Raw genomic sequence first — 27,936 nt, 5'->3', positions numbered from 1 at the left:
ACGCGTTTCATCGACCCGTGAGGTGGCTACGCTAGACGCTCAACCGCACCAGTCAAGAAAGTAGAGACACTTAAAAAAACAAAAAAAAGAGAGGACTTTTATTTTGACAGCTCAGATGGATAACGAATGTTTTAAAAGCAGTCATTTTTTGCTATGCAGGAACAGGAGGGCAATGGAATTGCGTTTTTTTGGTTTTCCGGAGGAGAAAAAGTGCAGGACGGGCTTTTTCTTGTGTGACATGCACTTTCAATCATCTGCGTGATAATCTGTTACATTGCGTATGTTTGTTGTCAAATATTAGATCGGCGTTACGTCTTTGCACCATTGTGACAAAGACTGATGGGTGCATGGTGTGTGTGTGTGTGTGGTCAGCCAGTGCGCACGATGATGTGCACCCCAGAGTCGGTAAAAACGGGACCGCTCATCTCTCCGATCTTGAGTGCAAAAGAGGCGTCTTCGAAAGGTTTCTGCATTTGACCTGAGGGGTGCGAAACATACACACGCATTACGTGACGAGAGGTCAATTAACTCGAGTCAAGTCGGAAAAGGGATCAGCGACCTCTGCCAAAGAGTCCCAAGTCTCCGCCGCTTTTGGCTGAACTGCAATCGCTGAATTGGGAGGCCAAGTTCTCAAACTTGTCCTCTTCCGACTTGATCCGCTCGATATAGTCTGAAAAGGACATCAAATAATTCCAAACAGAAAAGGGTGAGGCGGCGGACGAGGACCTGGCGACTTACTCTGAATCAGCTCGACGGCCTCGTCTTTGGAGCGCGTGATGTTCTGCTCCCGCCAGGAAGACGGCCGGCGGGACTGGTTGTGCTTGACCAGGAGGTGTGAGCAGCGCACCTGGCAAACAAACAAAAAGGAGAACCGCTTAAATCATACGTGTCAAACTCAAGGCCCGAGGGCCAGATGTGGCCCGCCACATCATTTTATGTGGCCCGCGAGACAAATTTGGCATCGACTTTGTATCATTACTAAAACTACAAATTGTCTTCACTTTTTAAAAAAAAATCGATCTTGCTTGATCATTTTATTACCATTCATCTTTTTGAAATATTTTAACCGTTTTTATTACTCTCTGATTTCAAAACTAGTTATTCATCAGTTTTTTTGTAGCCTATACTGTAGATAGAAGACGTTGACGATCATAATGGCCCTCCGAGGGAAACGATGACTATGATGCGGCCCGTGAGAAAAATGAGTTTGACACCCCTGGCTTAAATGATGACCGGCTGGCTCACCTTTCATAGCTGCAGTTCATGAAGGTTGAGAGAATTCCAAACAGCACATTACCTTATCTGGCTCTCCACGGGAGTCTCCCGCTGCGGGTCGTTCCCACTGGCTGGCGTTGGTCACGCGGTTGAAGTAATACACCTTGCCTGCAGAATTAGCAATAATATTCTATCAACGGCAAACTCCTGTCCAAAAACTGGCAATGGGCGAGTACCGATTCTTACTGGTACACGTTGGCGAGTACACGTACCTTTGGGGGCATCTACTGTTCAAACAATAACGGCAATAATTTTCATATTTCAGCATGAATTGGTACCCCAACAAAGCCAATGAGAAGGGGACGCTAATTTAATTCGCATTATGACAATATTTAAGGGTAAAGCTTAAAGGTTTGCATGTATATGACAATCGGATTCTCAAAACCTGAAAATTCCGACAAAACATTCTTTTGAAAGAAACCTTGAGCGGCACTGTGACGTCACACAGGCCCAGGGGCGGATCGGCTGGCGCGCCAACATCATTTGCAAACTTTTACAACAAATTGTAATAAGTATATTTGACTACACTTACAATTAATATCACTCTTGGCCTCGCGTCGCTTAAGTTGTACCTGGCTAGCTTAGCGCTAATTCATCAGCCGCAATGCTGATTCGGTTGGCTAGTCGCCAAGCTAGGTTGCACATTACATTGCGGAGATAGCAAACAAGCCAGCCGGTTTGCGGCCTCTCGTCACGCCTGTTCAGTCACCTGAGTTGCGGCTCATTCTCTTCTCCCAGCCCCCTGGTAACGCGTCTTCGTCTGCCATTGTTACTCACTATACCGTCACAGGTTTTCCTCCCCAAAAGTGACAAATCCAAATGGAGAGAGAAATCGTGTGCGAGGGCGACTACAACACTTTGCGACAATCACCGACGTATTTACGGCTCTCGCGTTGTTTTGCCCTTTAGCCCCGCCTTTGGTTGGAACGTCTCTGCCATTGGCCAATACAAGCTGTCGTGTTTTTTCTTTTTGATTGGCGTACACAAGCTAAAGCTGCATTTCGACGGGAACGTAGCAGCGTTAAAATCTTGAATTTTGCTCCTTTACTGCTGGTTTTAAGGTAATAGAAACAACTTTCACTATTATTTTAAACAATTTGTTATTTTAACCCCACGTTTGCATATTGTGAAACGTTTACGTAAATAACATTTCACCGTCTCGCATATTAGCTTGCATTCAACGAAACACTCGACTTGCGTTTTAGGTCTTATTTCCTTAAAGGGGAGCAAAACTGTACATTATTACGTCCGCTCCGACGTGCTGGTTGTTTAAAATGATCTCTCGTTGTAAGCGTGCGATGCTTCGACGTTTGTAACGTTTGTCTCGGCAGATACAACGACAAGATGATCGAAGTGGTGTGCAACGATCGTCTGGGCAAGAAAGTCCGGGTAAAGTGCAAGTATCCTTGACGTTGAAAGCGGCCGAATCGTATAACATCAACCAATCACCGTCTGGTTCATTGAACTTGTTTGTTCCAAGACGCATGGTTTTGTACTAGCTATGGATGACGTCACGTGTGCGTTTCCTCAACAAGTCAACCTTCCAGCTCTGAGGACACCATCGGAGACCTGAAGAAGCTCATTGCAGCTCAGACGGGGACGCGTTATGACAAAATAGTCTTGAAGAAATGGTAAGCAAACTTTTTTTGTTTTGTTTTTGCCCAATGTACAGCAAGATGATGTCATGTTTGTATGACTATCCTTGTTTTGTGTCGGTATTTTTTTTTTTTTAAATTATATTATTTTATTATTATTCTCTGCGCAGGTACACCATTTTCAAGGACCACGTGTCACTGGGCGACTGTATCCTTTTCACTTGACATGCCGCTGTGTGATGTATTTTCAGACAGTGTACAACTACTTAGTATTTTAGCTGCTGATACAGTATCTGTGCATACAAAGCCTGAGAATTTTTACAAGTATCGATGCTGGTATCGTTAGTTGATGAGTTTGACCTTTGACTTAATTGAGTTTCCCAGATGAGATCCACGATGGCATGAACCTGGAGTTGTACTACCAGTGAAAGCAAGGCTCAATTTGTTTGGAAATGACATCATTAGAATTTACCAGGACAAAAAAATAATGTGAGCAACATGTGATTATTATTTTTTTTTAAATATATTTTGGAAATAAAGTGGTTATTTACCCACCGTTGTGCAAAGTGAGTCTTTGCTTCATTAACAAAAGTTTGGCTTGAAATAACACAACATTGACCACATAATAAAGTCTCATGGAATCCTTAAAGTCCACGTTATCAATAAAATAGGGATTATTTTGGAGAATGGCAAGAAAAATTAGTGACTTCGCTCCCCCAGAACATAAACACGCACACACGTCTCTATGGCGTGACGGAGCGGGCAGGTCAGCTGTAGTCCGAGAAGTCCTCGTCCACGTAGTTGGCGGGGAAGAAGCCCACCTGGGCAACAGCCACTGTGAGTCCCTCAAAGCATGACGCTGTGTACATTTTCCATGTTTGGCTCTCGCTCACCTTGCCGTAGACTTCTCCTTTCCACCAGCCACTTTGGCCTTTCCTGGACAGGATTCTGATGGTGTCTCCCTCGCGCAGCGACAGCTCCGAGCGGTCGCGGGCCGAGAAGTCGTACCTGGCTCTCGCTATGCCGAAAGTGCGCGCGCTGCCTCCTCCTCCTCCTGCTGCTGCTGTGTGTGATGTTTCGCATAAAAAAAATCAATAAATGTTTTCTCTCACTGTGATGATACAGGGAGGTTTTTAATTTGCTTGAACAGAAGCACCAACCTTTGACGGCGTCGCGGGGCTTGTGGTCATTACTCTGCTCGGCTTGCTTGTAGGGCGTGCGCAGCGTGGTGTCCACGTCCTTGATGCACTCCTTCAGGGACGTCTGCTGGTAGAACTTGATCATCTCCTACGACAATACACCCATGAGGGAATATCACGATATTCATGAATTAATCGTTAGGCACAGCAACAGATGGATTTCTAAGAATATAAATGACAAATGTGATCCTGAGGGACTGACCACCAAACCCTTGAAGGCCTTCTTCTCGTTGATGCGGAACAGGCCGTCACAGGAGGTGATTTTAATGTGTTTGATGTCCATGTTGAACCTGCCAAAGTAGAAGAATGATACACTTTTAACAGGCCAGAAGGGCAATTCTGCTGTGCTGAATCTTACTTGATGCTGATGGCAAACTCTCCGCCGCCCTTCTGCCGGACCAGGTAGGTTCCGTCGGAGCGCGACACGAGAAGCTCCTTGGAGGCGGGCCGGTCCATGTTGCCCGCAAACCTGAGAGCACAGCGAGGCCGATAAGAAAAGATGAAACGCATCTCGATGAGTTCATGTGCAATGATGTAATATAGGAAATATAATTGAAGTTGAAATGCGCTTCTTTAAAAAGACATATTACAATGAACAAATGTAAAGATTCAATTCAACTATATTTTATCATATAAAACAAGAAAATAAAACTGCTGTTGCACTCACCAGCTGAAAGCAGACAGGTCCGGTGTGGGCCTCTATGGGAAAAGGTTGAGATCAGGCTGATCAATCTCAATCGATCACTTTTAGATTCATATTTTTGTGACTTTCAGCGGGTATAAAAAGTCTGCACACCCATGCTCAAATGACAAGTTTTTGAAAAAGAGACCATCAGAATGTTTGGTTAAAGAAAATCAAATTAAAACCATTTGTGAGGGGGGGTGGGGGGGGAAGATAAAGTTGCACAAGTTTGCACACCCTCTTATGACAGGGAATGCATCTGCTTCCAGATTTGTCCAATCACATTCACCTAATTAAAGTTGAGCGGTTCAAGTCGACTCTTTTGCAGTCCCGTCAGAAAACGCCACATGGCGCTTTATACTCACACACGAGAAGGGCACAACTCTGCCGCAGGGGAACCAGCCCGTCTGACCTCCGTTCAAGTTTCTGCCCTGAGGGACATCGAAACGGACGCTTTCGTGATGTGACGGATGCGTTATGATGATGATGAGCGCATGCCACACAGCCGACGTACCTCCCACCACGACAGGTCCACCTCCGCCCGCATCAGCTCCACCACGTCGCCCTTGGAGAGGAGCAGCGGGCAGCCGAAGCCGGCGGGCGGCGGCGGCAGGCCGAAGTACTCCTGACACGCCTCCATCTTGGGAAATCCTGAGCATCCATGGAGGATAAAGATAGAAAAGAAGAAATAGAAAGTCGTCACAACGATATTCAAAGTTCCCCAGTGCTGTGAAATTTGCTTACCGATGCCGGCGCTCCCTTTGGACCTGTGCGTCCTATTCTGAAGGCAACAAAGAAGAAAAGGATCAAAAATAATTCAGCGCAATTACTTCAGTAGGTGATGAGAAATGAACGTCATGTGAGACTCACTTTTCTCGCAGTAGTTGAGTGGTCTGAAAAAGTCACATGATCAGTGTTAACGATCCCAACAAAACAGATGGACAAAATGCGTCCCCCCCACTTTTTTTTTTTGTGATTTCAGACTTTTTTCTGGAACCTATCTGTTATTTACAGAAACAAATGTACTTAGCTCCTGTTTTTGTATGCCCAGTTTCATACAAAAGTAGTACTTTGGCACCATCTTTTTGGCTATTGGGGCAATACCTGAATTGGTAGCGACTGACCTGAGCGGCGCCCGCAAGGCGGCAATCTGCCCAAGCACTCTTTATGGGCGGCCGTTTTGCAGCGCGTGCAGCGGTAGCCCTGGAAGAAAATCCCTCTGAGGCAACGGAAGGAGGACAAGAGAGAAGGTCAAGCCTCTGGATTTGGAGAGCGAGCAGCAAGGCTGAGACAGACCTCAGCAGCATGGAGCAGGCATTGCAACACGCCGTCTCCTCAAAGTTGTGCATCTGGAAATCGTGGTTGTTTGCCACGGCGTTCTCGGGACACATGTTGGATCTGCCCACACATTTAGCGACATGAGGAAACCTTGAAAAAGGAACTTTTCCCAAACTTACTGAGCCATCTCAAACTGCTCCAGCCATTTCTTCTTCAGTTCTCGTGTTTTGAAGTACAAGTCGTAGCCGCACTTCCCGTTGGAGGCCAGCAAGAGGAACAGGTAGGACCACTGCGGACACGAAGCGAGCCTTTGTTAGGGTCGCATCCCTTCGCTAACCTCAAACCAAAGCGCACCTTCTTTTTGTCCTTCTCGCCCGCCGTCTCGTCTCGCACTTGGTATTGCTGGAGCGCAATGATCTCCTTGAGCTCAAAGGTCTCGCCGCTCTTCTTCTTGCACACAAACATGGCCTTGTCGAAGAGGAACGCGTATCTGTGGACCACATTCAATTTAATATGAAAAAAAGCAGAGAGAGGGGAAGAAAAACAAACAAAAAAACTCACCTTTCCTGTTTGGACTTCTTCTCTGTGCTGCAGATTTTGACCTCTCCGTCCATTTTGGGGCGGCCAAAGAGGGCCAATGACTGTGACTAGAATTATTAAAAATAAATAAATAAAATAAAACAAATAAAACTAAAACACAATAAAAAAAAATAAACTAATTTATTTTTGTATTTTATTTAACTTTGAAAATAATGCTGCCAGACATTTGAACACAGACGGCGGTCTCACTAAATGGCAAGCCACACACACACACATCAGCTCACCATGTTCTCGATGGACAACTGGAAGGTGATGATCTGCTTGAGGATCTCGTTGTCTCGCTTCACCTCGTTGACACATTGCGCCAGGTCCTGGTGGATCAAATGACCATAGCGATGCACATCCAGCGGGTATCAAAAGTCAACACACCCCTTCTACTCAGGAAATGCCTACTTGAACAGCTGAACTTTATTTGGGGTTATAAAAAACACAAAATGGTGGCAAGTGTAGTACACGCACAAACTCACTCGCATGGCGTCAAGAGCCGTGCGCAGGTTCTCCTTGTCTGACGGGTCGCTGGTGTGTTTGACCAGCTCCTGGAGATGAACAAAGTACAGGAAAAAAAAAAAAGAACAGCTTCAATTTCAGCTTTTATCGGACAGAGATGAGATAACTTTTTTTTTTTTTAACGGGAATATTAAAATTAAGATACCTGCAAGAGCAGAGGGTATTTGAGGACCCTCTGCATGGGCACCATAAGAAGATCCCTGAGGGAGAATTTGCCGCTGTTTGCTCTCATGGAACACACCTGAGAAACAAGACAAGATGAAGGGGAAAGTCCAAAGAAGCAGACCTAAGGCTTTTGTGCACCTCCAACTTCATCCTGAGGTCCTCTCTGCTACCCGACAGTTTGTCCAGATGCTTGGTGGCCGTCTCCACCTGACTGCAGTAGTGGCCGTAGAGCAGGAGCCTCTCCTTGTAGTTGACAAACACCCAGTGGAGGTTTTTGGCTCCGTTGGCGACGGAACTCCGGATCTCGTCCGAAAGTTCTCGATGTACGCTGGACAAATCCTACACGCGCCGATGATGTTCACAGTACAAATCCACATTCAAAACTTGAGTGTGCACGAGTGGAACAAGTCATTATGTTATTCCTAAATAGCGGGACAGAAACATGTGTGTGCATTAAATACCAAAAAATAAAATAAATAAATACACATGCTCCATAAATAAATAAATAAAAACAACAACAACAATCAGGTACTGGATGTACTATTTAAAAAAAAAAAAAAAAAAACACCATTCAGCACAAATCCTTCTTGGAGCGAATCTGTGTGTACCTGTATGTTGACAAAGATGCTCTCGAGGTCCTGAGCCTGGAGGAATTTTTCCAGAGGCTTCTTGAAGTGCTGATGACAATGGAAATAAATGAGCACCACATCCGTGCGAGCATGCGTGCGCATGTGCGTGGAGACGCATCCCACCAGTAAAATTGATTCCAGAGTATCCGAGTACTTTTCTTCCGTCTGCTTGATCTCCTGGAGGCAGCACTCTCGCTTGTCCACCCCGGGCTTCTGCGAAGATAAAAAAATACGCTTAGGGGAGCACGTCGGAAGGTCGACCGGGAACCGAGAGAACTCACAATCGCGGGCTGTTCGACCGTCCTCATCAAGTCCTCGTAGATTTCATCCCCTTCCGCCTCGGCGTCGTCCACGCAGTCGTACAAGTCGTCCGCTTCATCGACCGTGTCGCTGCGGAGCACCGCCGGTGCGACACGCATTTACAAAGACGTACGCTTGATTTCTTTCGCGTCAAAATTGGAGCGCTTGCTTACTCGATGTGGTCCGACAGGCCGTTGTAGATGTCGTCATCGGAAATGTCTACTCCCATTGGGAAAGGTCTGCAGGACAGCATTCATTGCATGATTACCTTGTACTTTTTTTTTGTTTTTTTACAATAACGATGTACTCACTGGAATCCTCTTCGTGTAGCAATGGGTGAGTGAGACAAGACGGACAAAGTGCTAAGCACCTGTCGCACAAGAAAACACATAAAAAAAAAAAAAATCAATGAATTATAAAGTCCAGTGACACGCTATTTGTATTATATCAACAAAACACGAGCTACTCACCTTGGCAAAGTCGCGCACGTCGAACAGGTCAAAGGCCTCAAACAGCTCGCTCTTCTTCAGCTGGAACTTGTTCTGACACACACCCAGGAAGGTCCGAATGTTCTTCAGGCACAGGAACTGGGGGAGAAAGCGTTACAAATGACCATTCATTCATTCATTCATTCATTCATTCATATAGCTACGTAACAGGAACTCCAAAGTACATTTTCAACAACTTGTCTGGAACATAACTGTAATGACAAGCAGACGCCAAGAGATGGCAGTGTTGCATTATCGTCATTGTAAAACAAACTAACGCTAGCATGGAAAGACAGAAAATGATTTTGCCGTGGTGAGCGTTGTTAACTTGTTTGATAAAATGTGGGTCAAAAAGTGCTGCGTATGACAAAGACATTACGCGACACAAATGAGGTAGTGAACAAAGCGATACGAATGATAGGAACCACAAAAATAACCGCCGAGAGCGCCTAGCGGTGTTCATGTTCCAACCAATGTAGAAGAAGGTGGGCGGGGCATGACAGATGACATTTTACATAACTTCCTGTATGTGTGTCACACAGTGCATTCCCGAGTGTCATTGTCTGTTATGACCCGGACGTGTCCAAACATACGATTGGCCCCATGGGGGATTTCCTAAAGATTCACGTTTGTGAAACGCACGCACACAAAAGTCTGCCGACGACAACAACAAAATTGAAATGCTTGTATATATCCAATGGCTGACATGAAAGGTGGAAAAAGTATTGGAAAATACCTTTGAACAGGGGTGTGTTGACTTTTTCTATCCGCCCTTACCTGGGACATCTGCGGGCGCAGGTTGATTTCTCTCAGGTTGATGGCCAGAGGCAGCAGGTTGTTGAGAAGCTGGCACAGCAGCACGCCATCTCTCAGGGCCTGAGCGAGGTCACACACCTGACACACACACAAATGTCATTTTAAAAGCTAGAAGCTACGCTAATGGAGTGGCGAGAACGCGTGGCTTCACCTGGGCGCCCTCCCATGTGACACGGTGCGTCTCTGGCAAGACGCGGCACCCGATCAGCCATTTTGCACATTGGCGCCACAACTCCATCTTGTCCTGTTAGTAAGCGCACCCACTGTCAAGCAATCAGCTGATCCACATTTGCGCAGTTTGCATGTTTTCATCGTTTGACCTAGTATATAGACCCAGTATAAAATTTGTATTAGCTTTCATTGTTTTGAAAAGGCTTGGTGTTTGGTTTTCATTCGCTTTCATTTTTTGTGTTCTAAGCAGTATTTGACAAAAAACACAGTACTGTGTCATAAACAATCATTCTCGAACAAATGACCTTCCTCGGGGGTTAGTCCCGAACCCCATTGAAAAGTGAAACTACTTTCTTTTTCTTTGTATTTCCTGTCAGCCTGGATGCTCATACAACCTCCTGTAGGTCAGTTGTGGTACTGCGACAACCATGGCTATGTTTCAGGTGTGTGTTCTTTTTGAATAAATCCAAAACTATAAGAACAGTAATGACAAACAAGCACTGATTTTGTTTTCCCACATCGTGTGTTGGATCCCTTGGATAAATCGTAAAGAAAAAAAAAATAATCCAAAAAGTTGATTCAAAATGTTACATTCATATGCGTGGGCCCACTTCTTAAAAACGGACAATTCACACACACCACAGTCAGACCCATAAAAACCTGTTATGTGGTCATGAAAACTACACCTTCAACTTTCACTTCCTGTAGATTGTCCCAACACTTATGTCCATAAGGCCATTTTTGCTTTTTATTAAAGTCCACACACTCCAAAGACGGGCAAAAGTCAAGGCAGAAGAAAGAAGTCACTCACCTTCAGACGCTTCCTCGGTGCGGACGGTCGTTTCTCGTCTATGACTTCATTGTCACATTCTGTCGTTCCGCCTCTGTTTGGTGGTGGGTGTTCTTTAGTTCCGTCGTGGTACTTCCTTTTTCCTGACACACGCAGTCACGGTCGGGCAAACGGCAGGGCCGTTGCTACGGCAACCTGAGCAGGAGAGTCACACCAAGTCAGATGTGCAGTTTCATCATTTAACTTCCCATGATGATGTAAGAATCAAACAATGAAGAAAGGATGTGAAAGTATCTGGAAATGTAAATGGGATAAATTGTAAAAAAAGAAAAAAGTGATCTCGTTTTGTCCTGTAGAGGTCGCTGTGATTCTGAGCAGCCGACAGAAACCACGTTCATCATCTCAGTGACCATGATTGCTTTTAAGGCTGAAAAGGATGATTTCACTATCTGATTCTTAGAAATAGTCACTTTTGTTAAAGTAAATTTGTTTCGATATCAAGCTTGAGAAAAAAAATGCATATTTTTCTAGGATAAAAAGTGAAGTCTAAAATAACGTTTTTAAATTCACAGACCAAATCAAGTGGGAGACTAAAAGTCAAAAAAGTGTTTAAGAAAAAACTTGGAACATGAGAATAAATTTTTTTTTGAGATAAAAGTTTGAGAACAGTATTTTTTCTCAAGATAGTCATTTGTCTTGTGAAAAATAAAGAAAACGGTTTCCTTCTGAGATCAACAGTTCTATGAGAACATTCCATTTTTTTCAAAGAAAATATGTATTTTTGCAAGATGAAAAGTATACAAAATGCTGCCAAGGCAAATTTTCTCTTTGAACGAGTCTCGTAATTGATTTGAATGCACAGCACAGTGGATTATTTGACGACTCCAAGTACATCATGACTTTTTGCACACACACTCACTGGAGTGCCTGCGCGTCTCACCTGTGACACGTTGACAGCTACGTTTTCACACGCACACCCTTCGCGTCGTCTTTGACATGCCAGGATCCGCCCGGGCCCGCTCCCCAACGCGCGCTCCAATTGGTTGGCGCCGTTGCAGCCGTGCCGTGCCATTGGCTTCCTCTGCGAGGGGGACAAGGTGAGACACAGACGGTTAGTGACCAGTTGGATACGGGAAAAGCGGGAGAAAGCGAAACATCGCACGGAAGCGCTCCCGGAATTTCGAAGGAGCCGGCCGGATTCTGGAGCAAAGTGCTCGACTTGACGGAAGTCATGCTGCCTGCCACTTTCTGCTGGTGATTGTTTTCGTCTGCGCGGGTCAGACATGAATAATCGCTCCATCGCTTGGTGGCTGGGGCAGATCGGCTTGCCTCAGTATACCAAGGCTCTGGAGAGTGAATATTACGGACTGGAGGTATGTGAAAGTCTGGCCAGAAATCGATTTTGTGACATTTGAACCACAGATGCTAGAAATGGTGTCCAAAGTACGGCCTGGGGGCCATTTGAGGCCTTCAATGAGTTCTTCATTCGCCCGGCGCATTTTCAAATAATACATAAAAAACACAGCCTGCATTAGAAGTTTCAAGAAATGTTAGTTTTTGAGAAAAAAAAAAACCTCTAATTAATTCATTTTTTTATATTTAATTTCTGTCTAATTTCTAATTTTGGATCAGCACCACTACTAAAACCTGGTATTGGTACTCACCCATGTTTTTTTTTTAAATTGAGATTGAAGTCCTGACCATGTGACTTTAGGGTCTGCTGAACGTGAACGACGACGAGCTGAAGCAGGCGGGGATCGAGGATGCCTTGCACAGAGAAACCATCCTGACTCAGCTTCTGAGCCACCGCCAGAAGCTCTACCCTCACTTGGGTAAAGTCTTCACCTCTACTTCAAATAGTCACATGTACAAGACACGCTTTATAGAGCTACAACCCACTTTTCAACAACTTTGACTTCACTGAGGTCATCGTGAGCACGCACAGCTTCTGTTACTATGACAACTGGAGAACGGACGGCTTCTACCGTAACCCGAACCCAGAGTGTTGCGGGTGGGGGAGTGGTGCCTATAAACAATACAAGCATTTTCTTTCAAGGAGTCAGCACTTTGCACACTTGTTAAGATTTACACTGCAAATCTGCTCAGGCAAAAAGAACAGTCAACTTTGAGCCACGGTCTTCTAAAAACAAAGAATATGGACGGGCCAATGAATCCTGGTTTTGGAGAATGCTACATAGCTTATCTTGCTGGGCTGACACCGAATGTTGACACGTTCCTCTTTTGAAATTCCCCCAATCCTCTCAGGTGTGCAAATGGAGCGCAGAGTGAGCAGGAAGTACTCGCTGGGCTCGTCCTTGGATTTGGTAAGAGCATGGACGCACAACGACAGTTACTGAAGTCATGCTAAGAAGAAGAAGAAAAAAAAAAAAAAGTTGCTTACCGCTTCCCCCAGGTGAAGCCAAGGCAGGATCTTTTCCGCCAGAGTGTCCTGCCCCGCCTCCACCGCGCTGACAAGAAACAGCGCCTGTCCGCGTCCTGCACGCAGCTGCGGCCTCTGGACGAGGATCACGCTTCTGGCACGCTGGACGGCTGTCGAGAAAGCAAGCGCAGGTAAACACGCTTGCAAAAACACGTCTTGCTAAATCAGAGGGAGAGGATTTGTTGTCCTTGATTTTCATAGTCAATTGGCACAGTGTTGTCTACTCTTGAAAAAAATGTTCGATCCACTCGTGTTAGCAGTAATGATTAACCGCTCGCTTGTAAAATCGGCGGTCCTAAAGTCAAGTAGTAGCCACTCACTGCCGATTGCATCTTCACACCCAGCTAGAGGTGAAAAGAATAGATTGAAGGCCGGTTTGTTTGTACCAAGGGGGGAAATGTACACAAGTGTTCAACTATTTAGTTCTAAGTGTATATGTAGCTGCTTGTGGGCCACCTTGAATAAGCTGTTTGAAATATAACACATACATTTAAGACATCAACAGTTTAGCTGGCAGAAACTCGCACAACACCTTGACAACAGCTTGCACAACCTGGACTAAAAGTATATATTATATTTATATATTACATAAATTGTAGCAACTATATATCTATATTTGCACAAATTATGTTCGATAATGATCATTTTAAATGATCACAAATTTATATTTTATGTGATAACAATTCTCTCAATAATTTGTGATAAGAAAAGTGTCATTGTGCACCATGCTTTCTATTCACCGCTGCCAGTTTTTACATGTTCAGATGATCACTTCTACAAGTTTCCTAGAAAATCACAATGCCCCACCACCGATGAGCTCTTTTTACAACGGGCCCCTCGCAGGGCTTTGCCCGCGGGCACCAAGTTGTTACTCACGGTTGAAAAACATTTCGTTTATGATAAAAGAATCAAACGCGGACGCCAGGCAACGGCTTACTTGATGACAGGTGAAAGAGGCGGCCCGACTTGTATCGGTATCCGAGGAATGTGTTCAGATAGCGGCTTTCGGGCAACGCGGCCCCGGGCGGGGGAGAGGGAGTGCCCGGGAAAGCTTGTGGGAACATGCCTGTCGTCGGGGAAGGAGGTGGGGGGGCGACCAACTGAGGGAAGGAGGAGAAAAAAAGGAGGGCGGCGGCGGCGAGCTGGGAGGGACCGGGTCGAAGGTTCTTGTTTCTCTCTCGGAGTCCCTTCCGGACCGCAGACCGTCAACATGTTCGGGACGAGCGAGCAGTGAACGGACGGCACTGACAGGTAGGGAAAGATCGCTTTGCTTCGGGACTTAAGTTGTTTTGGGACAAACCTCGCGAGTTCACGCGAGATGTTCAACGAGCCGCTTGATCATATTTAACGCGCGTACGTGACGTGTGTTGCGACATGTCAGGCTTCAATAAATAATACATCGGTATTGACTTTTTTTTAAATCCAAGTAGCGCGCCCCATTTTGTTCTCTTCAGTAGCATGTTTTCAGCCCAAACTTTCTTGACATTTGCCTGACAAATATTGATCATGGGCCAACCAGGTATTTGTTGCTAGGCAGACTTTCCCCGAGCACGCGCGTGCTCAGGTGTGCAAGACCAACGCCCCAAAAAGAGGATGTTACTCACACTGATAGACATGTTCGCTGTTACTTTTGCCGTTTTATTGGCCCTTAACTACTCACTCTTTGAGGTGTTACTATACTTTTTGGAGTTACTTTTGACTTTTAATAACAGGCTTGTGACCAGTAGGTTTCTAGTAGTGATGCAACAATTGATCAATCAATTGATGATTATGAATTCATTGACAACTATTTTCATTACTGATTGTTTGACATACAATTGGCCAAATTTTCAGATTTCCAGCTTCTCACCAGTAAATATTCTCAACACAGTAATAACAATTTTTGCTCAAATATCATGACAAAAAAAGCTATGGCTTTAGGAGGGGGAGCATGTTCATATTCAGTTTTTGGGTGTTTTAGTTTGTCTTATTTAACTTAAATGAGCGCAGCTTTACAACTGGTGGCGTAGCATGACAAGTCGAAGTTTAAACCCGGTAGAATACAGCTGTGTCCTCCTTTGTTTTTGTTTTTTTCAGCCACACGCTAGTCACATTAGCGCCTGACATTAGCATCTGCTTGATGAAAATATGTGCACATAATTGAAATTTAATTAACTACATTGTTTCTCTTCTCTGGTGTTTGTTCCAACTAGCAAAGTTTTCCACTTCCGATGAACTTGTTTCCTTGAAATAACATTTGTTGACTTGCCACATTGTCAGTCTGTGCACGTGTTCTATCAATGAGCTATTTATTCCCACCGGCAGCGTTTCCTGTTTGGCTCTGCTTTAAATCGGGTAGAGTGGAACAAGAAAGACATTGTGTCAAACGTCCAAATAAAGGCCTTAAAATGTCACCAATGCCTCCGGCGGGGCGATGGTCATGTGCGCGCGTTGCCGAGGTTGTAGCGGCGGTGAGCTCGGCCCCGAAGCCGAGTGGTCCCTTGATGCACGAGGTGGCGACGGGAGGAAGGAAGGACGGGAAAAGGGAGGCTGGAAAACAGGAGGTTTGCTCGCGGCTGACGCTCCGCATTGTCCGCCACATGTCTGGAAAAAAAATACGGGAGTGTCATATCGTGACAAGCTGGAGACCAAAGCAGGCTGCTGGCTTAAAGAGTATGACGTTAGCATGAGTACACCAAAATTGTCAATTTTGTTTTCCAGCAAAAGGAGGAGCCTTGCCGTATACTTGAGCCGGCTGAAGGTAAACGCGAATCGCACGCCGACGCAACGTGCGTTACGTATTTGACACGAGGCGACGTGCGTGCCACGCAGGTGTTTAGTGGTCACAAGGAGATGGACGTGCTGAAGAAGGAACTGGAGGAAGAGCTGAAGCTTAGCACCGAGGACCCCAGGAGCCATGCCTGGTACCACGGACCCCTCACCAGAGAGGTGCAACCGTCGACTGCAAACGTACACAAATACGATACAAATGGAAAAACCAACGGCGGATGTCCTCCAGGCTGCCGAGGCTCTTTTCGACAGGGACGGGGACTTCCTGGTGCGAGACTCCAGCTCGTCTCCGGGCGACTACGTCCTCAGCTGCTACTGGAGGAACGAGCCCATGCACTTCAAGATCATACGGGTGGTGCTGAGACCCAAAAAGGTGCGGCGGCAGGCTTCAGTCTCTTCATAGACATTTCAAAGATGCTCCTTTTGGCACGGGCAAAACCGGTTTGGCTAGCGAAGCTGATTTGTTCACCAATTTCGAACGACGCCTCGCCCTGAAATGTGTGTGAGGCAGGGCTACTCCCGGGAGCTGTTCCAGTTCGAAGAGGACCGCTTCGACAACGTCCCCGCTCTGATCCGCTTCTACGTGGGCGACCGGCGGCCCATCTCCCAGGCCTCGGGCGCCATCATCTTCCACCCGCTGACCAGGACGCTTCCTTTGCGCGTCATCGCCGAGCGGCAGCGGGCCGCCGAGGCCAAGTCGCATGTGGAACGCGGCAAACGGCTCAGCTTCAGCAGCGCGCCGGGAGACGCCCTGCACGCCAACCCGCTGCTCAGGTGAGCGAAGGGTGGACATCCACGTCAGTTCCCGTTAAACCTCACTTCCTGTGCAGCAGGAGCGGGAGTCACCCCGGTAACCTGGAGAACCTCGGATGCAGGCCTTTGCTCCAGTCGGCCCAGTCGGACAGCAACCTGAGGCCAGGTACCTGTCACACAGAGAGTGGCTCAAAATCACTTTGAAAACTCGAGTTAAGAGGTCCGTCCCGATACTTTTGTCCACACCCTCAGCCGAGCATCATTATGGGTACGCTTCCGCACGCAGGCACTCCTCAGAAGGCCAAACCGGAAGACGCCGGCCCCCCTCCCATCTCGCCGGTGTTCCGCACGGGGAGCGAGCCGCTCCTCAGCCCCAAGCCGCGGCAAACGCGCACGTGTCACCCCGGTAACGTCCGCACACATGAGCCGACAAAAACTTTCAGCAGGCGAGATCTTGATTGGTCCTCTGGGCTCAGGTGGGGGCGTGACGCTGCGGGGTTCTGATGGACAGCTGCACTCTCGAGCGCCCCCCAAGCCTCTCCGGATCTCTGCCGTGTTCCCCAAAGCCTCGCTACTCGCCACGCCTTTGGACCGGGACGACGACCCGTCCGTTTTCTACGACGAGCTGGTCGTTCAGGTCTGACACGGATAATTCTTCTAAAAGTCTTTTCCAGGAAGTGTGAAAAGTTTGCTCTCCTGTGTTCAGGTGCCTCAGTCCCGGCGCAAGGGTCACGTCGATCGACTTCGGGCGGAGGAAAAGTGGCAGAGCCGGGCTCGGATCACGGAGACCTCCTTCGGCTTCCTGGAGGCGGAAAACAGCGACGAGGCGGCGTCCCGTCTGCCGCGACTGCCCGACAAGGAGCATTTTGAACGTCCTCAGGTTGCGACTCCCCCGTGCAACACGACACGTCCGTAGATTCCATCTGGAAATGTTGTCCGTCTCAGGTGGAATGGAGCTCGTGCTTCCAGCTGGACCGCTTCAAGTCGCTGCTGCTGCCGGACAACAACCGGCCGCTGGAGCCCAGCGTGCTGCTGGAGCTGAAGGAGCTCTTCGCCCGCACGGACGCCAACACCACCGCGCTGCACCTTCTCAGCGTGGACTGCCAGGTGGCGCGCATCGTGGGCGTGACGGCCGAGCAGAGGCGCACCATGGGCGTGGCCTCGGGTCTGGAGCTCATCACGCTGCCGCACGGCCGTCAGTTGCGGCAAGATCTGCTTGAGAGGTACCAAAGGAAACATTCAAACCTCGCACAGGAGAAAGAAGAAAAGAAAACGAGTATCTACCCCCCCCCTCTCACAGGCATCATCTGATCGCCTTGGGCGTGGCCGTGGACATCCTGGGCTGCACGGGCACGGTGAGCCAACGGGCCACGGTGCTGCACAGGTTCATCCTCCTGGCGCAAGCTCTCAAGGAGCACGCCCACGACCTCTACGCCTTCTCGGCCGTCATGAAGGCGCTGGACATGCCTCAGGTGGGACGGTAGCGCTCTTCCAATGTGTGGCGGGGGTATGAAAAGTCTACACACTCACTTCCGCCTCATGACCGCTCGTGTAGGTGGTGCGGCTGCAAATGACGTGGCGCCTGCTGCGGAGGAACCACACGGAGAGCGCCGTCCTGTTCGAGAAGACCCTGAAGCCTTTCATGAATTCGCTCAATGACAGCGACGGTAAGGCCACAAAGAATGAGCCGAGGTCCCCGGCAGAGGTGGGCCACCCCAGTGACCCAACAACACATCAAAATGAACCCAAATTCTGCCAGTAGCCATAGTATAGCGCCATCTACTGGCGAGCATTTTGATGTCAGATTGTATCACGCATCCCTTTCCTAAAATGGGACTTTTTCCCCTCTGTGTCGAGAATGCATTTCGGGGGTTCCGGTGGCCGTGCCGCACCTGATTCCCGTGCTGCTGCTGATGGAGGGCCAGGACCTCGCGGAGGACAGCCAGCGAGGCTGCCAAATGCTCTTTGACCTCTTGCAGGCGGCTCGGCGACACGCCGCACAGGCACGCCAACACCAGGAGCACGCCAAAGCTCTGCTCGCAAGTACGCATTCACACACTTCTTGCCAGCTATGGTATTATGATATTTTTTGTTTTCTATTCTTTTTCTAAGACTTTAAATATTCTAATGTTACAACTTGAAAAAACAAGGACTTGTCGAAAAAAGAAAAAGCATCTTACCTTCACAACATCTTTACGTCTTCAGAAAAATGTTTCCATTAATTATTGTATTCATTCATTTCACTTCGGGAACAAGTTTCAACATTCCAACATTGCATTCTCTTGTTTAAAATATATCTCTTCCATTTCAAATTTTGCTGGACGTACGTTCAAAATCTTGATTACAGTTTACTCCATAATCATTTCGTGCTAATTAGCATCCATCATTATAATGTGCTAATTAGCCGGTAAATAAGTCGAAATAGACAATGACAATAAATCACAGCCCTATGAAAAGGGAAACATTGTGAAGGTACATCAACCACGTCAGGACAAATATTGTTCACGGCGTCACAAAACAATTTAGAAAAGTCTCAATCGCCATACAGGGAATTAGCGGCTAGCGGTTAGCATGCTAAACCAAGCTAATTGAATGGACTCACCCATTTGCCTTCTTTCTCAGTAGCGTGCTCGAAGATGAATGACATTGAGCGAAGATTGAAGTCAAAAGTTTTGTAACCTGAAAAAAGAAAACTCAAGCCGAACTTCAAAAGGGGAGCCAACCTTTGCCCAGTGTACGATTCGCGCCGTAATTTGTAGGAAATGACGTCAGAACCGACGTCGACAACGTCACCCCTGACGAAATTGACGTCATACGCCAGGCAGCCAAAGTCACGTGATGAGTTCACGCTCATCCGCATGACATTTAAAGGACAGAAACAAAAGCCGCAATTTAGAAAATATTACAGGCATTTAATAATAATAGCATACTACAATCAAGTATCATGCATTTTAAAAATATAATATAAATGATAATTACCAATCATAATTATTTGTATTTTATTTTGTAAGAAAATGTGACTTTATTCACATAATAGTTTCAAACCAGAAATATTCATTTCTGCTATTATTATCATTACATTCTTATCACTTTACTCAGAAATAATGTCTTAACGTTAACATTTTTACTTAAAACAATGACTTAATTTTTGTAATGGTGTGATGGTATTCTAAATAAAATAGCATTTATTGCAAAGGTGAATTTCAAAATGTCAAATCAAAGAAACCAAACCTTGACCTTCGACCCCTCTAGGCGGCTGGACACCTGTTCCCGAGTTGCTGGAGGCCTTCCGGACCGAGTTCGCCCTGCGACTCTTCTGGGGCCAGTCGGGAGCGGAGGCGGACAGCAAGGAACGCCATGAGAAGTTTGACAAAATTCTCTGCGTGCTCTCGGATAAACTGGAACAGGTGGACATCAGACCCGAAGAGCAGCAGCAGCCTCTCAGCTGAGACCGTGGGGAATAGCTTTCCTGATCAAAATGTGATTTTGTCCGTCGTGTTCAATCATGCGAATGCCATTCAATTTTTACGTGGACCACAGCCCATCAAGGCAGTTGGACAAACTTCGAATTTTATGATCAAAATGTTTTTGTTATGATTTCAAAGAGTGGACACGTGACTTTTTATGGCAATTGTCCGCTACATTATGTTTCACCGATTCACTAATTCTGGACATATTTTGGACTGAGCCGCCGCCGCCGTCACACTACCAAATGTTTTTGTTCGCTCGTGTACATATCGGCTAATAAATGTTTATTTTTCTTTTGTTTTTCCCGTGCATTATTTTGAGCTTGACAAGGATGCGCCAATGAACACGGCCGCCCGAATATCAAGTTCGACAACCGGCTTTGTCGTTCATATTTAATGTTCATTCTGCTTACAATATGTACTTTGTACGATACATCCATTGTAACATTTTAGCGCGGTATCCAGTGTGAGTCAGGCCCGAAAGGCGGCGCCAACCTTGAACAGGCTCTCGGAATAATAATGATAATAAAAATCATCGTCAAATAGGTCAGTGGGGCGCGCTGCTGAGGGGCTATGTCTGTCTTAAAATATTTTAAATAGTATAAAAATAGTATCCAATCAGGAAAGAGAAGCAGCAGAGAGAGTGGCTACAGCGACCAAATCGAAATTAAAAATGTGTGTGTGTGTGTGGGAGGATGAGCTGTGACGTTAGGACACCAGCTTGACGTAGGAGGACGGGATGAAGCCCTCCTCCCCGTTGGCCCGGACGACCCGCATCCACCCGTCGCCTTTGTCCTCCTCCATGATGGTCAGAAGCTCGCCGTCTGTCACCGAGATGGTGCCCTCGCTGTTGCCTGCGTGGAAATACAAATGAAAAGCCTGACTTAATTTCACCTTAAATTGCACCAACGATGTTTTTTACAATAATAAACAAAATCAAAAAAGGCCAACCTTCAAAGGTGTACAAAGCCGTGCACTGACCACAGTCTTCAAAGTCATCGTCAAACTCGGTGTAAATGTTGTGTTGGTTTTCAGACGGCTCCGCCCTGCGAACGGACACGAGACCACGTTAGCAATTTGCGGACCCAAACGACGACTGGTCACTGACGAAAAAAGCAGACGCAGATGAATGGAAAAGAAAATGAAAGAGACCTAAGAAACAAAATCATGTTTATTATAATAATAGCACTAATGTTGTTTTTGTAAAGAAAACAAGTCAAAATAAAATGAAAATAAAATCCATAATCCCAAAGTATTTCAAGTTTGATGCTTACGGTTTTTCCGTGAGGTGGTGGTGGTTGTTGATGGCATTGACGCATTCGTCTCCTCCCACCGCCTCTGACAACCAAGTCTGCAAAAAAAAAATTAAAAAATAGGAGGAGGCTCTTGGCAGGACGGCGAATTTGGAGTCGCACAGCTTGTACTTCGTATTTGGCAAGCTCGCCGCGCAGGTATCCGATGTTCTGCGCCGTCTCGGTGATCTGCGGCTCCAGAATGGACGGGTTGCCCATGTCGGGGTTCTGCTCGTACACGCCTTTCATCTTCTCCAGGGCCTCGCTGACACATGCACACATTCACGTTTGAAAACGCAACAACTTGCAATTTATTTCGTCATTTATTTTAGTTTTCATTTCATTTTTCATTATCATTTTTATCACTTCAATTTATTTTTTAATTCATTTATTTTCCCAACAAAATAGAATGATTTTTTTGCCCCCCATTTTGCTAAAAAGAATGTATACCACGTTAAGAAATTATTTGAACGAAATGTTGAAAGAAATGCTCTCACCTGGTCTCCAGCGTCATGTGAAGTTTTTTGGACACGTCGTCGATCTTGGCCTGCAGCATCTTCTTCCTTTGCTCGGGAGGAAGGTGAGAGCAGTCCTCTGCCGGCGGCGGCTACACGCACACACGCACGCCAGAATGATTATCCATGTCAAGCACGCAAGATGGATGCTGACCACCAACAGGATTCCAAACAAAAGCCACAATCATTTTTTTTTTCCTTCTGTGAGGTCACAAATCTGCAACAATTGTTTTCAAACTTGCTTCATTTTTACCTTTGTTATTATTTTGTCATTTCTTTATGATATCATGACATGAATAATTTAAAAGCAACATACCGTAATTTTCGGACTATAAGTCGCACCGGAGTATAAGTCGCACCAGCCATAAAATGCCCAAAAAAGTGAAAAAAACCCATATATATGTATATAAATCGCTCCTGAGTATAAGTCGCCCCCCCACCCAAACTATGAAAAAAACCGCGACTTATAGTCCGAAAATTACGGTATGTTAAGAAAGATCCTCGGCCACTGGATTAGGTATGCCTGCACAAACAAAATACTACATCTCAAATCAACTTGATTTATTTTTCCTTTTTTGGTCTTGTGGTACCAAACTGTCTGCCTCGCAACAAGAGATGTTCCTAATAATTTGTCCCAAGGAGCTGGCCAAAGTATTAGGAACGGCTTGTTTTTTTTAAACGCAGGCGTCCCCCGACATCGCGGCCGTGCCGTTGTGACATCACAGAATCAAACGTTGTCATTGAGAAGAAAGGAAAAGGGCAGCTTCCAGCACCGTACGGCCCAAACCAAACACAACGAGTTACCAGGTGCTTCTCGGCATGGGGCGACGTCTGGACGGTGAGAGAGAATCACTCATCAGATGCAACAACACAAACAACTGCAAAAGTGCTGCTGGCGTGCATGCGTGCGGAGGAAACAAGTCAGTGCGGGAATTAGACGGGCCCTTCCCCGGGGGGCCGGCCGGGGAGGAATGCACGCTTTCCTTTATCACCGCGCTCACTCGGCAGCATTCTTTACCGTGTGACTGTGTGTGTGTGTGTGTGTGTGTGTGTGTTGACCTTGTGCTTCCTGCTGAAGGGCCAAAGTTTGCCGCGAACTTTAGGCAGGTTGAGGCTGGAGTCGGAGCCGGCCGCTTTGATTCCCTGCGTGTAGTCCTCAAAGTCCAAGTCGCAGGGGCGCTCGAAGCCCGACTTGTGCTGCTCCACCAACAGAAGCGAGTCCTGACAAACACGTTGTGTACATGTTCGACAATCAAACAACTGAGCATCAACACACAAAACCATTGTGTGTGCGACTAGCCTGCTTTTCATCCACTTTTGCTCCGGCCGCCGAGATTCCGTCGAGACATTTGGAGATGATGGGCTGCACCTTCTTCTCCAAGTCTGAGAACTGGCTGTATCCTTCCGCCAGACGGCGAATCCGGCGCTCATCGAGGTCCTGTAGCTTCTACACGCACACACACATTGTCAGGTGGTGTGTGATGAGTCGCAACAATGTCATTCAAGTCAACCCACAAATTTTCTTTCTATTGTATTTGTAGAGCTTTTTTATTTTTTTATTTCAGGGGGCGCCCATTTTGCCAATGAAAATGAAATGGATGGATGGATGGATGGATGACATGACAGTTGTCAATCACAACTCAGCTTCAGAAAATCAGTGAGCTGTGATGTCATTTTCAGTGGACAGCAAGTGGCAAAATGGCTGCCCCCCAAAATGGAGGCGCATATATGCTCTCCAAGCTGATGCTGATGTTCTCACATTGAATATCTGCGGGATCTCCGAGTAGTAAAAGTATTTCTGCTCCTTGTTGAACTTCTGCAGCTGCGCCGCGTAGTCGCTGCGGCATTCATGCGCCGTGTGCGTGCGGGCCTGTGCGTGCTGCCTGGCCTTCCAGAGACGAAAAGGACAACCATGTCAGCGCGTGTGTGTGTGTCTGTGTGTGTGTGTGTGTGTGTGTGCGTGAGAGAGTTTACTTTGTCTACGTCTATCTTTATGGCGTTGGGGTCGCTCTCAATTTTCTCCACCTGTTGCGTCGCTTTATCAGCTTCTCCCCATTCCTTGGCGAAGCGCTTCTTTGTCTACGCACACACACACACACACACACACACACACACACACACACACACACACACACACACACACACACACACGTCATTGATGAAGTCATCATAAGCGGGACACACGGAACATGTGGCTGGACACAAAGTCGCCGCGAGCACACAAACGCAGCACCTGACAAAAGTCGCATCAAACACACAAGGTGAAGATGCAACGCGAGGTGACGTACACTTTCCAGCAGCTTGAAGCTGCTCTCCAGGTTCTGTTGGGCTTTCTTGGCGTCAGAAAGGTGCTGTGAAGGAAACACACGCTGCTGCGTTCAGGGGCAACGGTGGCTCGGCGTGCGGGCGGCGGCGGCGGGTCGTCACCGCTTTGCGGTCTTGCTTGAGGTCCTGCAGGAACTTGGTGAGCTCCACGCAGATGCTGGTCATCATGCTCTCGGCGATCAGCTCCCGCTGCCCCGCGTAGTCGTTCATCTCGCTCAAGATCTCTTGCAAGGCCGCGTGGTTGCTGAATCTGAGCGGGACAAAAGCGCACATTAGCAACATACGGCAAGAACACAACAAGAAGACACAAAAAAAAAAAACAACTTGACCCCAATAAAAAGAGACAACATCACACAATCTGGAACTCCAAGCACACAATAGTCACTCATAACAGAACAAAAAGACAAAGACACAACCAGCAACTTGACACACATAGCACACAAGCTAAAGATGAATACACAAATACACGTAGTTGTGTTGTGACCTGCAGTCCTGCTCATCTTTGCTTCCTCTCTTGGCATACTTCTTGGACAGATTCCTGCGACACAGGGCGCACTCGGCGTTACACAACGACACAGGCGCACACGCAGACACGCAAGGCGAGCGGCGCGCACCTGAGCTGCTTGGCGTAGCTCTGCTCGATCTCCGTGCGCTCCTTGACAAACTTGATGTAGCGCTCCACCAGGTCCAAGCCCGACTGAGTATGCTTGTCGATCACGTCGTTCTGGTCCTGACGTCACACGCATCAGACGTGTTTGCCCCGTGTATCTTGTGCAGGCTTTTGTCTCGCTTGTGTGTTACATGTGCATATTTGTCGTATGCATGAGTTGCGTAAGTTTGTTGTGTTGCTTGAGTGAGTGTGACGGCCATCGCGGGAAAGACACGATGACGTAGTGGAGTTGGAATTTCTGCACAGTGAGTAAGACAAAGACTCCACCTAAGTGATGTCAAGGCCAATTGGGGAAGGGGGAGGAAGGGAGGGAGCGCTTGCAAAGGGCAGGAAGGGGAGGGGGGGGGGCAATGGAGAGGAAAGCGGGTCGAGGGGTGAGCGAGTCAGCTGAGCCCCAACCAGATGGCTCCACTGATAACGCCCTGAAGTCGTCACGCCGATGCCGGGATCTGCGCCGAGGCCCGAACCAGTCCGACTCGTCCCGCCTCCCCTCACGCCCGTCGACGACACGTGATCCAAATCTCAGCCGGCCATAACGAGAACCGGAACGTACTCACGCGAGTCGGTATCGTCGTAGCTATAGTGAATAACTTAACAAGCTTAGGCCTAAGTGATCAAATTAAAAAGTGCTAAAACTATTGTGACTGACTGATCGTTTCATTCTGTATGAAATAACCCCCCCCCCAAAACGCAACGTAATGACAATATTGTGTTTATCACTGCAACGTCATCATTTCTGGTGTTCCACAGGGTTCCGTTCTTAGCACTTTGTTGATCTTTTATCTCCACAACTGTATCAACTAACGTATTTAGAATGAAACTCTCTAAGTAAGGAACAAAAGAACGCACGGATGAAACTAACTACGGAGCTAACCAGTCAAACAACGACTGGATAACAACAAACAAAGTAAAGAAGAGTTAATTAACATACAAATCAATGGACGAAAGCACAAGCGACCCAAGAACCAAACGTCATCGTACTAAAAACGACCAACTCATGAAGTCGTGTAATAATCAATATAATTGATCTGGGACATATAAGCAAGAGGTGTTCAAAACCGACATCATACACACACCACAACAACGCCGCCGCCGACAACAACAACAAAGTGTGGACGCGTCCCGTCGCGGACGAGCGGACTTCCTGTCACGCGTGAAAAACAACCAGGTGAAGAAGTGTACACCTTTAAGGAAGAACAGCAGAAGGTATGCGGGAGGGATTGCGAAACACGCTTGCACACACACATTATTACACACCCAAGACTCAAAGCGGGCCTAAAAGCCACAAGTTGTCGTCAAAGATGTGAAACTCACCCACAAATCGGTGCCCCAGTCCATGTCTGCACCTCTCGCACGTCTCTCAAGCTGGAATTCTCCTGGAAGGGTCCGGAGGAAGTCCACGCCTTCTCCCTGCACAAAATAAAGCCTACTTTTTTTTTTACCCTTGCTTCTCCTGAAACTGGTTTGCGTCCTGAGAGAGAGAGAGAGAGAGAGAGAGAACAAGAGAGAGAAAATATGGGAGGAGCACAGCAAGCTAAGTTAGTCTTAAAGTAGTAGCAGCAGCAGTTTACACAATTCCAGAAAAGCAAATAAAAGTTTACAAATGAAATGGGAATGAAAGACTAATAGGTCCACATCTTCGTGAAATGTGTATGAAGATAATCAAACATGGGCAAGCAACACACACTAACAAACTTGACGATTCGAATAAAAGTCAATCAGACTGTATTGCGCAACACACCCAAGGTAGCTGCCAGCTGATCAGCAAGCTCCGCAGGAACCCGATAACATCGGGTGGTGAGCAAGCAAAGTAACTCAAGAACAAACAAGCTTAGAACAAACTGTAATGGAGGAATGAAGGAGTCAACAACCAAATAAACACTCAACTGAATTTTTTTTTTAAATGTCAAAATCTTTCCAAAATTGTGAAAAGAAAACTTTGCATCTTTAAAATTGACACCGCTCCAACTGTGCTCAGTTGATCCAACTCAAATTTTTCTTCTGGTGTCCCACAGGGTTCTTTTCCCGGCACCCTTACGTTTATCATTTATTTTCGTAAAGACAACGTCAATTGCCACCAACTCAAATCAACTTACTAACCTAAGCATGAAGGAGTCAACTAAAAATAGCTACTTGACACAGTGACTCTAGATAATAATAGCAACATTAAAAAAACAAACATTTCCCGAATCAGTAATTAGCCATAACAATAGGCACACTCTAATATGAGCCAATACAAAAACTGGTGGTAGAATAAAAATAAGAATGCTGACTTTTGACCCTTTGATCTGATTAAACAAGTTAATCTGGTTCTATTCGGAGGGAATGTCGATTTAAACACAATCATAACAAAGCAGTGATTTCAGACGAGCACACAACTTTGTGTCTGCTAGTTTGAAACTAAAACACAATGAAAAGGATATTGAGCAGAACGGCGCATATAGACAGACAAAATATTACTCAAAGTAACGTAGCTTTAATCCTCTGCGAAAAGTCACATTTGTCGCAAAGCGTTTCTTCCTTGGTGTCTGCATGAAGGCGTCATACTGCCCCCTAGTGGCCAGCTCAATCCGTTCCCACGGAACGGGAGTCGCAAGGAATTAATCAAGTTCATTCTTTACGTTACATTTTGCTCATTTTCATTCATTTCAATGGAAAAAGAGGATTTGAGAGACAAATGGGGTTATGGAACAAATTCAACTCACCTTACAGCACTGCTGCTATCGTGCAGCTCTGCTTACCTTTTGGCGTTGACACAAGAGTGGTTGCTTTGCTCAGAAACTTTGTCCAAGCAAGACAGGCAGGCACTCCAGAAACACACCTATTTGCATAGGAACATTAAAAAAATGCAATTTTCCATCAAATGTATTTACACCTTACACATTTGTACCTTTTGGAATTGTTTTACACAAACACGTTCCTAAAACTGAATTTGGAGCCAATCTTTTCTTTTGAAGCATTCAAATTTGCTTGATTTTAAAAATCATGGGGAGAGATGATACCACATCAGACTTATATTGTCCTGGAAGTTTGACCTTGTTGCCATGGGAACACGGCCAGCCATCATTCCCTGCTCCTTTTCATCATTGTGATGGAGGGGGGGGGGGGGGGGGGGGGGGGGGTCAACGCTTGTCACCATGGAAACCTCTGCTAATAAATGATGGTACTCTTGAAAAACAAGGTGCCAGAAAGTAGGACACAGAGACGGAG

At 46.5% G+C, this 27,936-nt stretch overlaps 5 protein-coding genes across 12 annotated transcripts; 2 read left to right on the top strand and 3 right to left on the bottom strand.

The window, feature by feature from the left end:
• Positions 1-70: 70 nt before the first annotated feature.
• On the bottom strand, positions 71-26,197 carry trip10b (thyroid hormone receptor interactor 10b). 2 transcript variants are annotated; one of them, XM_037257295.1, is made up of 16 exons: positions 26,041-26,197; positions 24,671-24,786; positions 24,541-24,594; positions 24,159-24,306; positions 24,020-24,082; positions 23,706-23,810; positions 23,491-23,619; positions 23,032-23,178; positions 22,791-22,952; positions 22,536-22,562; positions 21,714-21,823; positions 21,349-21,481; positions 21,199-21,275; positions 20,876-20,970; positions 20,599-20,778; positions 71-367 (listed from the first exon to the last, which is right to left on the bottom strand). In XM_037257295.1, the coding sequence occupies exons 1-15, from the start codon at positions 26,062-26,064 to the stop codon at positions 20,633-20,635; spliced, it is 1,536 nt and encodes a 511-aa protein (XP_037113190.1). In that variant the 5' UTR covers positions 26,065-26,197; the 3' UTR covers positions 71-367; positions 20,599-20,632. The 2 variants fall into 2 exon arrangements, with proteins under 2 accessions (XP_037113190.1, XP_037113199.1); XM_037257304.1 differs by lacking the exons at positions 71-367; positions 22,536-22,562 and having other exon boundaries at positions 20,304-20,778.
• Positions 81-2,166, bottom strand: pin1 (peptidylprolyl cis/trans isomerase, NIMA-interacting 1). Its single transcript, XM_037257332.1, has 5 exons — positions 1,985-2,166; positions 1,298-1,383; positions 739-847; positions 560-670; positions 81-478 (listed from the first exon to the last, which is right to left on the bottom strand). Exons 1-5 carry the CDS (start codon positions 2,040-2,042, stop codon positions 369-371), a joined length of 474 nt encoding a protein of 157 aa, XP_037113227.1. The 5' UTR covers positions 2,043-2,166; the 3' UTR covers positions 81-368.
• Positions 2,187-3,430, top strand: ubl5 (ubiquitin like 5). Its single transcript, XM_037257344.1, has 5 exons — positions 2,187-2,336; positions 2,607-2,675; positions 2,823-2,906; positions 3,041-3,078; positions 3,255-3,430. The coding sequence occupies exons 2-5, from the start codon at positions 2,620-2,622 to the stop codon at positions 3,296-3,298; spliced, it is 222 nt and encodes a 73-aa protein (XP_037113239.1). The 5' UTR covers positions 2,187-2,336; positions 2,607-2,619; the 3' UTR covers positions 3,299-3,430.
• On the bottom strand, positions 3,010-12,912 carry LOC119126106 (proto-oncogene vav-like). 6 transcript variants are annotated; one of them, XM_037257179.1, is made up of 30 exons: positions 12,897-12,912; positions 11,436-11,576; positions 10,517-10,690; positions 9,686-9,778; positions 9,496-9,612; positions 8,701-8,817; positions 8,542-8,600; positions 8,404-8,469; positions 8,212-8,320; positions 8,054-8,143; positions 7,910-7,978; positions 7,440-7,640; positions 7,282-7,377; positions 7,097-7,165; positions 6,854-6,940; positions 6,591-6,676; positions 6,384-6,519; positions 6,209-6,318; positions 6,048-6,149; positions 5,876-5,970; positions 5,622-5,644; positions 5,496-5,532; positions 5,266-5,402; positions 5,117-5,182; positions 4,737-4,768; positions 4,428-4,538; positions 4,272-4,359; positions 4,031-4,157; positions 3,764-3,930; positions 3,010-3,691 (listed from the first exon to the last, which is right to left on the bottom strand). In XM_037257179.1, exons 4-30 carry the CDS (start codon positions 9,770-9,772, stop codon positions 3,638-3,640), a joined length of 2,538 nt encoding a protein of 845 aa, XP_037113074.1. In that variant the 5' UTR covers positions 9,773-9,778; positions 10,517-10,690; positions 11,436-11,576; positions 12,897-12,912; the 3' UTR covers positions 3,010-3,637. The 6 variants fall into 6 exon arrangements, with proteins under 6 accessions (XP_037113074.1, XP_037113084.1, XP_037113095.1 ...); XM_037257189.1 differs by lacking the exon at positions 12,897-12,912 and having other exon boundaries at positions 3,764-3,927; XM_037257200.1 differs by lacking the exon at positions 12,897-12,912 and having other exon boundaries at positions 3,764-3,924.
• Positions 11,595-20,218, top strand: sh2d3a (SH2 domain containing 3A). Of its 2 annotated transcripts, XM_037257241.1 has the most exons (17): positions 11,595-11,868; positions 12,210-12,327; positions 12,761-12,819; positions 12,909-13,066; positions 15,636-15,675; positions 15,747-15,863; positions 15,934-16,077; positions 16,216-16,478; positions 16,538-16,623; positions 16,744-16,863; positions 16,934-17,094; positions 17,164-17,337; positions 17,403-17,680; positions 17,758-17,929; positions 18,013-18,124; positions 18,315-18,500; positions 19,710-20,218. In XM_037257241.1, the coding sequence occupies exons 1-17, from the start codon at positions 11,779-11,781 to the stop codon at positions 19,904-19,906; spliced, it is 2,475 nt and encodes an 824-aa protein (XP_037113136.1). In that variant the 5' UTR covers positions 11,595-11,778; the 3' UTR covers positions 19,907-20,218. The 2 variants fall into 2 exon arrangements, with proteins under 2 accessions (XP_037113136.1, XP_037113145.1); XM_037257250.1 differs by lacking the exons at positions 11,595-11,868; positions 12,210-12,327; positions 12,761-12,819; positions 12,909-13,066 and adding an exon at positions 13,879-14,186.
• Positions 26,198-27,936: the final 1,739 nt, after the last annotated feature.

This window comes from Syngnathus acus, chromosome 1, assembly GCF_901709675.1.
Source record: "Syngnathus acus chromosome 1, fSynAcu1.2, whole genome shotgun sequence".
In the NCBI taxonomy this organism is placed as follows: Eukaryota; Metazoa; Chordata; class Actinopteri; order Syngnathiformes; family Syngnathidae; genus Syngnathus; species Syngnathus acus.
This window is presented reverse-complemented; position numbering and strand designations above follow the sequence as displayed.

Bases quoted from the DNA above. Each gene is read 5' to 3' on its own strand.
- pin1 (XM_037257332.1), bottom strand. From the start codon at position 2,042: ATGGCAGACGAAGACGCGTTACCAGGGGGCTGGGAGAAGAGAATGAGC. The intron at 671-738 runs GTAAGTCGCCAG...TGTCCTTTTCAG, and splicing joins GGCCGTCGAGCTGATTCAGA to ACTATATCGAGCGGATCAAG. The intron at 479-559 runs GTCGCTGATCCC...CGCACCCCTCAG, and splicing joins CTTGGGACTCTTTGGCAGAG to GTCAAATGCAGAAACCTTTC.
- ubl5 (XM_037257344.1), top strand. From the start codon at position 2,620: ATGATCGAAGTGGTGTGCAACGATCGTCTGGGCAAGAAAGTCCGGGTA. The intron at 2,676-2,822 runs GTATCCTTGACG...TCAACCTTCCAG, and splicing joins AAAGTCCGGGTAAAGTGCAA to CTCTGAGGACACCATCGGAG. The intron at 2,907-3,040 runs GTAAGCAAACTT...TTCTCTGCGCAG, and splicing joins AAAATAGTCTTGAAGAAATG to GTACACCATTTTCAAGGACC.
- LOC119126106 (XM_037257179.1), bottom strand. From the start codon at position 9,772: ATGGAGTTGTGGCGCCAATGTGCAAAATGGCTGATCGGGTGCCGCGTC. The intron at 8,601-8,700 runs GTGAGTAGCTCG...CTTGTGCGACAG, and splicing joins ACGTGCGCGACTTTGCCAAG to GTGCTTAGCACTTTGTCCGT. The intron at 7,166-7,281 runs GTATCTTAATTT...GTTCATCTCCAG, and splicing joins AATACCCTCTGCTCTTGCAG to GAGCTGGTCAAACACACCAG.
- sh2d3a (XM_037257241.1), top strand. From the start codon at position 11,779: ATGAATAATCGCTCCATCGCTTGGTGGCTGGGGCAGATCGGCTTGCCT. The intron at 16,624-16,743 runs GTACCTGTCACA...TTCCGCACGCAG, and splicing joins GGACAGCAACCTGAGGCCAG to GCACTCCTCAGAAGGCCAAA. The intron at 17,930-18,012 runs GTGGGACGGTAG...CCGCTCGTGTAG, and splicing joins AGGCGCTGGACATGCCTCAG to GTGGTGCGGCTGCAAATGAC.
- trip10b (XM_037257295.1), bottom strand. From the start codon at position 26,064: ATGGACTGGGGCACCGATTTGTGG. The intron at 23,620-23,705 runs GTAAACTCTCTC...CGTCTCTGGAAG, and splicing joins TAAAGATAGACGTAGACAAA to GCCAGGCAGCACGCACAGGC. The intron at 21,276-21,348 runs GTACAAGCTGTG...TTTTTTTTGCAG, and splicing joins GCGAGCTTGCCAAATACGAA to ACTTGGTTGTCAGAGGCGGT.